The 7,863-nt window shown below is 38.1% G+C and overlaps 1 protein-coding gene across 1 annotated transcript; it reads left to right on the top strand.

The window, feature by feature from the left end:
- Positions 1–2,859: 2,859 nt before the first annotated feature.
- On the top strand, positions 2,860–7,494 carry LOC113637346 (interferon-induced protein 44-like). The gene is made up of 8 exons (XM_027137945.2): positions 2,860–2,916; positions 3,028–3,126; positions 3,263–3,296; positions 3,490–3,694; positions 4,258–4,407; positions 4,564–4,735; positions 6,081–6,184; positions 6,278–7,494. Exons 2-8 carry the CDS (start codon positions 3,081–3,083, stop codon positions 6,443–6,445), a joined length of 879 nt encoding a protein of 292 aa, XP_026993746.2. The 5' UTR covers positions 2,860–2,916; positions 3,028–3,080; the 3' UTR covers positions 6,446–7,494.
- The last annotated feature ends 369 nt before the right edge of the window (positions 7,495–7,863 follow it).

Raw genomic sequence — 7,863 nt, 5'->3', positions numbered from 1 at the left:
AGAAATCCCATGCATTCTAATCAGAAGGAATTAAATAAAATCTAGTCCAATTAATATTAGCCAGGTCATTTAGAAATTGTTCAGTATTTATATGTTTGCATTGTCTGACTTTAATATATTTAGGTGGTAGTTTGGGTATTTTCATTTTCCACACACAGAAAACTGAGTGGTCACTAAAGCCCACAAATTAGCAACAATGAGCACAAAACAGACGTCGTAAGAAAGTTAGAAACTCTGCCGGTGTTCTGGATTAAAGTCATGGCGGAATACCCTGAGATTGTCAACACAGCACTTACATCCCTATTGCCATTTCCGACATGCTATCTGTGTGAAGCGGGGATTTCTGCAGTGACGGCAACCGAAACAAAACAATGGTGTAAACTGGACATAAGCAACACACTTCGGGTGTCATCATCTCCTATTACCCCAGATGGAACCGTCTCGTTGCAAAGAAACAAGGTCAGGGATCTCATTGATTTAGCATTGTAGTGAGGTAAAAAGGGATGTTTAAATTATTAATTTTAATTTAATTGTACAGCTGCCACACCCCACCCCCAGCGGGCCGCGGTAAAATGATCAAACATTGACCGGTCCACAGCAAAAAAAAAAAAAAAGGTTGGGGACCACTGTATTAAATCACCGGAGAAAATAAACTCAAAATAGCAAGCACATAAGAATCACAATTTGCCCACTAGGTATTTCAGTGAATTCCACTCACTGAGGTCTTACGACATTGGAATAGTAATGTGCAACAGAACGCCAAACATAATACGGCAAACGTAGAACATGCAGTCAAAAATAAAAATTTGCAGTGACATGACCAGGCATGTGAAGAGTTATGTGAACTTCTTAAATTTATGGAAAACCGCCAAGACATCAAGCAGTTCAGAATTCTGCTTCATGGACCAGTTGGAGCTGAGAAGTCCTGCTTCATAAACTCAGTGAAGAGCGTATACAAGGAAAGAATTGTAGTCAGGGCAGCTGAGGAGAAGTCTGCTGGAAAGAGCTGCATAAAAACAGTAAGAGTTGTTTTTTATTCTCATTACATTCATGGAACAATGAACAGAATAAGAAAATTAATCAGTCGTTCAAATCTTAAATACTGAAGTCATGTTTTAAATTCGAATGAGAGTGTGTGTGCCCTGTGATGGGCTGGCACTCCGTCCAGGGTGTATCCTGCCTCGATGCCCGATGACGCCTGAGATAGGCACAGGCTCCCCGTGACCTGAGAAGTTCGGATAAGCGGTAGAAAAAGAGTGAGTGAGTTAAACTATCTTGCAGACATTTACAGTGCCTGTGATTACTGGTACAGACTAATTAAGAGCATATTTAATTGGCTATTATTAAATATAAGCTTCTCATCTGCTTATGATACAGCTCACTGTTATTTTTAATGTTATTCATACGTTCAGTGTTTGAGAAAAATGATATCCTCTATTACATCCTGCTTGATAACCACTTTTTGTGGACATTTAAAACCAACAATAATAATCACGACTTTATCGGTTGTTGTGAGACAATGGCATGTACAGGATGGAGTTACAGGAATCTTCCTACGCCCTGATACTGGTTCTCTTAATACTGGTTCTCAGCAAATAAATAATAATAACTATAAAGTTACACCACAACCAATTATTAACTTATCCGACAGACACATAGATAATACAAAGAGAAGGAAAAATAGGGAAAGAAAAGAGGAACGTAAGGTGAATAAAGAAAGAAAGATTGATGTAAAAATACAAAAGGTATAAGAATTGGTTGACAACGAGGGATCAGACGCTGTACCTGCTCTGGCTAGCATCTGTTAAAAGTAATACTCACTCTCTCACTCATTTTCTACTGCTTTATCCGAACTTCTCAGGTCACGGGGAGCCTGTGCCTATCTCAGGCGTCATCGGGCATCGAGGCAGGATACACCCTGGACGGAGTGCCAACCCATCGCAGGGCACACACACACTCTCATTCACTCACACACTACGGACAATTTTCCCGAGATGCCAATCAACCTACCATGCATGTCTTTGGACTGGGGGAGGAAACCGGAGTACCCGGAGGAAACCCCCGAGGCACGGGGAGAACATGCAAACTCTGCACACACAAGGTGGAGGCGGGAATCGAACCCCGACCCTGGAGGTGTGAGGTGAACGTGCTAACCACTAATCCACCATGCCCCCCTGTTAAAAGTAATAAAAAAATTAAAAACATTCTGCATGCTCTCTTTGTCTGTATGTGTTTACGCCACTGAGAATTATAAAGCAGCACCAAATGTTTAAGTAAAATGTAGAAAACAAAGTGTTTCATTTTGTGAACGTTATTATAAAACACAGTTCATGTGTAGAGTTTAGTTTTATTAGCATTTCTATGTCTTCCGTCTGCAGATGCAGTGTTGCAGTCACATACTAGGCATCCCTCTTAATCAGATCTTTCCCTTGAAGCACTACTATGAAGAGCTGGATGCCAACGACGACGTGGACGTCCTTATTGTTCATGCAGTGAAACACAGCATTAACAGAGCTGATGACTTTTACATTTATAATACTGAATCAGAGTTTATTGGCCCTGTGCATAATATCAGACTAAGTAGCTTATTATAATTTGACTAAATCCTGTGTGACATACAATACCAATATTCTGTAATGATATCATGTTTTCTGTAGCTCCAGAATCCTGGAGGAACATCGTTTCATTTCTCTACTGTGTCAGTGATGTGTGGCTAAAATAACAATAAAATCCTCTTGACTTGACTTGTGTGTGTGTCTCTCTGTGTGTGTGTGTGTGTGTGTGTGTGTGTGTGTGTGTGTGTGTGTGTGTGTGTGTGTGTGTGTGTGTGTGTGTGTGAGATAGAGAGAGATAGGAGAAGGGAGGAGGTGGGAAAAGTGAAAGCAAAAGCACAGAATCCTGCTGAGCTCACACTTGGTAAGTCCCGTTTTCTTTCCGCTCTATAAAGGAGAAAAATAACTACACATCATACATTCATGGAATCTGATACATGAAATACTTTTGAACACGTTTTTATTTCCATTTAAGAAAAGGACATATTTTAGGTTTTTGGAAGAAGATCAGCTTCAAAGGAGGAAGAAATGGGTTGGGGCCAATCAAAACAATCAAAACCAGATCCTCCGAAAGGTTAGAACACTTTGTTGGAAAAAATCAACTGAGATATAAATAAATAAACAGAAGAAACAAGTCAATTTTAAAGAAAAAAATGTCTGTTTTTTCTCTCAGTTCTGTATTATTAAAAGTGTCCTTATTTTGTGTACAGTCTTCGAGCAACCTTGGAGAAACCCAGACTGGAAGTGAGTAATCAACTTAGGAATGTTTTTTTTGATTGAAAGACCACAATTTAAAGGGTTTGATTATATACATCATGCTTGTTGTTGTGAAACTACATTAGTTTGGTCAGAACTAATTATTTCAGTAGCGGTGATCTGTGTGTAATTTAAATATCAAATGAGAATGATAAACTCTTAATGCTTTTATCCCAAACAGCAGGAGCAATCTGAAATCTGAGTTAAGTGAACTTCTTACATTTATGGAAAACCACCAAGACATCAGGCAGTTCAGAATACTGCTTCATGGACCAGTTGGAGCTGGGAAGTCCTGCTTTGTGAACTCGGTGATGAGCGTATACAAGGGAAGAATTGTAGTCAGGGCAGCTGAGGAGACGTGTGCTGGAAAAAGCTGCACAAAAACAGTAAGAGTTGTTTTTTATTCTCATTACATTCATGGAACAATGAACAGAATAAGAAAATTAATCAGTCGTTCAAATCTTAAATACTGGAGTCATGTTTTAAATATTATAGCTCTAAGTGCATTGTAAAGGGGGTCTGAAAGGTCAAGAAGTTATTTATTTATTTATTATATTTATTTATTCAATATTTATATTTCATAACAAATGCTACCGTACATAATTCACACTTTCACTCTGATCACATCCACACTGTCATGCTGTGGGTGTCATGGACCTCTGAACAGTTCCCTGTATGAACACCAGAGGGCGTTCGGGCAGGGCTTTGTTTATTGTCTGTGTTCCTATGTGCTTCTCTTTAAGATTGGTGTCTCCACATGTATGTGTCTCACCCTGTTCCATCTGATTAATCCCATGATCTTGGCTTTCAGAGTCTCAGGTGTGGCTTCTGCTTGTTTGGAATGAAAACCTGCCCTAACACTGGCTCTAATCAGATAAGATTCTACGTCCTGGTCTGGATTGCTTTTGTCAGTATTTTATTGAACTTTTCTTTTCTTTTCTTCCCACAGTACAAAACTTACAAAATCACTGACACCGATTCCGTCACCTTGCCGTTTGTCCTCAGTGATGTTATGGGTCTGGAGGATACTAAGGAAGATGGAATTCATCCTGATGATATCATTAATGTGCTGCATGGCCGTGTCAAAGAAGACTATACAGTAAGAAAGACAATGAACATGTCTTAATTCAAGATCATCTGTTTTTTACTCATAACTCATTCAGTAAATTATCTACATCTACAGATGCCACATGATCAGATGATGCAGTAATTTAAAGTACTTTACATCCTTTTATTGATCTTTTTTTGTCCTCAGTTTAATCCTGTTTCTCCACTGACTGATGATGATCCAAACTACATACATGAACCCAGTCTGAATGACAAAGTTCACTGTTTGGTTAGCGTAGTGTCTGCAATGACCATCTCCTTAATGACGAATGAGATGATTCAGAAGATGAAAGCTGTCAGACAATCTGCTCTCGGATTGGGTGAGTTACTAAATGTTGTGTTATATGTAATAATCTTACATACATTACATTATTATATTCCTTGTTTTTATGGATTGATTTGTTTTTAATAGTTAGTGGGGGTTTTTTTGTAGATGAGCATTTGTTTGTTTATTCATTCTGCAGTTTTTTTACTTTTCAGAAAACTAGGGGCCAACCGAAAAAAGAACATTTTTAAAATCTCCATAAATGCTTTCATAAATGTGTGTTAATAAATGAGGTGACTTATTAAGAATATATTTAATTTCCCACTCAGTATTACTGTCCTGCTGTCTTTTGATCCCGCCACCTTTATGAGGTATTTTGGGATTTTAGCTAATTTGACTGTCTGAAGGTTTCTGGCATGAATGTGTTGTTGAATGTTAGCGCTTTTCACACATTTAAATAAAAATAAAACATTGCTTAGGTGAGCAGCACACATCATTACTCAGCCGAGCTGAGAAGCACACATCATTACGTCGCTCGATTCCGCATCGGTTCCATATTTTTATTGCTTTTTCATGTTAACAAATTGTGTTTTGGTTCATATTTTTTCTCCGCTAACATTTTTCTTATCACTGATCATCATGGTTCAGGATTAATTTCACCTGTTTCTAGATTAGTTCCTGATTTATTTTATTAAAACTCACATATGATGTATTTCCTTGTGAAATGTATACTTTAGCGCCCCCTGCCCTGTTCCAGGCCGAGGCTAAACCCTGTATGAGATGTGTTCAGTGAAGACATTTTTTCCACAAACTTTTCCTTTACACAAAGCGATGCAAGCCGAGTTGCACAGCAGCCCACAGCACAACACACACGTGTTAACATGTTCCTGTTCCATGTTTTTATGTATCTACACATGTTTTGTTTTGATTTATGTCTTGTCTTTGCCCTCATCCTGCCACTCATCTCTGATCTCCCTTATGTGTCAGGATTTAATCTAACCTCTTTTCCGAATATTTCAGGGGTGGCCAACCAGTCAGAGACCAAGAGCCATATTTTTTACTGTGTTACTGCAAAGACCGGCATTATACACATGGGCACATATGAACATCACCTTTTTTTTTGTCATTTTGAGAGTGAACTTGACACAAATTGTTTACTCAAATGATTTTGCTCCTACTGAGAAACTTGTTTGACGAAAATACCATAATGAACTCAAGCGAAGCGAACACGCATATTAAAAAGACACAAATGCAAACTTCGATATGACCGTAGGAGCCGCATGAAACCGGGCAAAGAGCTGCATGCAGCTCGGGAGCCTCACGTTGGCCACCCCTGTACTAGTGTCTCTGTATCCTCTGTGCACCCTGACAGCTTTCTTTAACTTATCTGTGAACCCCAGGCATCCCTCATGTGGTTCTGATGACAAAAATCGATGCTGATGTCTGCCCACTGGTTACAAAGGATCTAGCTGAGGTTTACAAAAGCAGGAAAATCAAAGAAAAGGTTTTTTCTTCTTAAACATATTATCCTACTTGTGTTTAATTTTTCTTGTAATCAATACAAATTTGATCCTGTTTGTATTATCTATGTGTCTAGATGCAGGAATGCAGCAACCGAATTGGTCCACCACTGAAATGCATCTTCCCAGTGAGCAACTATTGTGAGGAGACTGAAATGGATGACAAAAAAGATGTGCTTATTCTGTCTGCATTAAAGGGAATTGCAGGAGTTGTTAAGGATTACTTTGAAGGCATAAACATCTGAGTATCTGCTAAAAAGTTCATTTGGAAAACAGAATTGGGATGTAGGTCTTTATCATCATCAAATCTTTATGTAGCTCATATATTAATCTTGATTAACTACTTCAACTATAACTACAAACACAAAGTCATAAAGTTGTAATTTGTGCCTGTGATTACTGGTGTAGTCTAATTCAGAGCATATTTAATTGGCTATTATTAAATTTAAGCCTCACATCTGCTTATGCTACAGCTCACTGTTATTTTTAATGTTATTCATACGTTCAATGTTTGAGAAATTATATCCTCTATTACATCCTGCTTGATAACCACTTTTTGTGCATATTTAAAAAACAGCAATAATAATGACTTTATCGGTTGTTGTGAGACAATGGCATGTACAGGATGGAGTTACAGGAATCTTCCTACGCCCTGATACTGGTTCCCTTAATACTGGTTCTCAGCAAATAAATAATAATAACTATAAAGTTACACCACAACCAATTATTAACTTATCCATCAGTAGACAGACACATAGATAATACAAAGAGAAGGAAAAATAGGGAAAGAAAAGAGAAACGTACGGTGAATAAAGAAAGAAAGATTGATGTAAAAATACAAAAGGTATAAGAATTGGTTGAAAGATTTGAATATGAGTGTTTAGAAGAAGACAACGAGGGATCAGACACTGTACCTAGACAGCTGGAAGAAGATTCCAAAAGAAAAGAAGATTATAATGCATTGTGTGTTATTATGTTTTATTTTCAGACGCTCAAGAAAATTCTGAAATGCTTTTCTTCTATTTACAATCATGTATTCTCCTGTAACCATGTATTCCCACAATCCACACACCAGGACTAATTACTCCACCAGCTGTTTCCTATTTCTGACACTATGTTCTAGGTTCGGTTTTGATCTTGTTTTCAGTATTATGGTTTCTGATTGTTTGCTGCCTGCCCTGACCTGTTTGCCTGTCATTTCCTGTCTGATTTTTGCCTGCCCTACGACATTGTGTTTCCTGTTGCCGACCCTGCTTGTCTGTTACGAGTTGCCAATAAATACGCTGCAAATGGATCATCAGCCTCATGACTGCTCATTACAGTAATAGAATTGATTAGATTGATATTGCTTATTTTTTCTGTAAACTTAGATGAAAACCTGTTTCTTGTAGTGAAAGCTTATGAAGGTTACTGTGTATTCCTGGGAGTAATCTGCATGCAAGTGTTTCAAGGCCTGCTGTTGAAGTGAAGCCTTCTGTGTTTTATAGCTTGCTGTTGAATTCCATGGTGAGAGAAAGCTTCAGTCATATATAATCACAGCCTGACCAGTTGCAGGAAGTATGCAACCATATAACCATATATAGAAGTGTTAACCTTGAGAATAGAGAAAAAAAAAAGACATTAGTAACACACAGAGTCGCCGACGAGATATGTTTGGGAAAAC

Source organism: Tachysurus fulvidraco, chromosome 18 (assembly GCF_022655615.1).
Source record: "Tachysurus fulvidraco isolate hzauxx_2018 chromosome 18, HZAU_PFXX_2.0, whole genome shotgun sequence".
Classification (NCBI taxonomy): Eukaryota; Metazoa; Chordata; class Actinopteri; order Siluriformes; family Bagridae; genus Tachysurus; species Tachysurus fulvidraco.
The sequence above is the reverse complement of the archived record's forward strand: the minus strand, read 5'-3'. Positions and strand labels throughout refer to the sequence as shown.

Excerpts from the sequence above, each read along its gene's own strand:
- LOC113637346 (XM_027137945.2), top strand. The coding sequence starts at position 3,081 with ATGGGTTGGGGCCAATCAAAACAATCAAAACCAGATCCTCCGAAAG. Across the intron at positions 4,408-4,563 it reads GTGTCAAAGAAGACTATACA|TTTAATCCTGTTTCTCCACT; the intron begins GTAAGAAAGACA and ends TTTTGTCCTCAG. Across the intron at positions 4,736-6,080 it reads ACAATCTGCTCTCGGATTGG|GCATCCCTCATGTGGTTCTG; the intron begins GTGAGTTACTAA and ends TGTGAACCCCAG.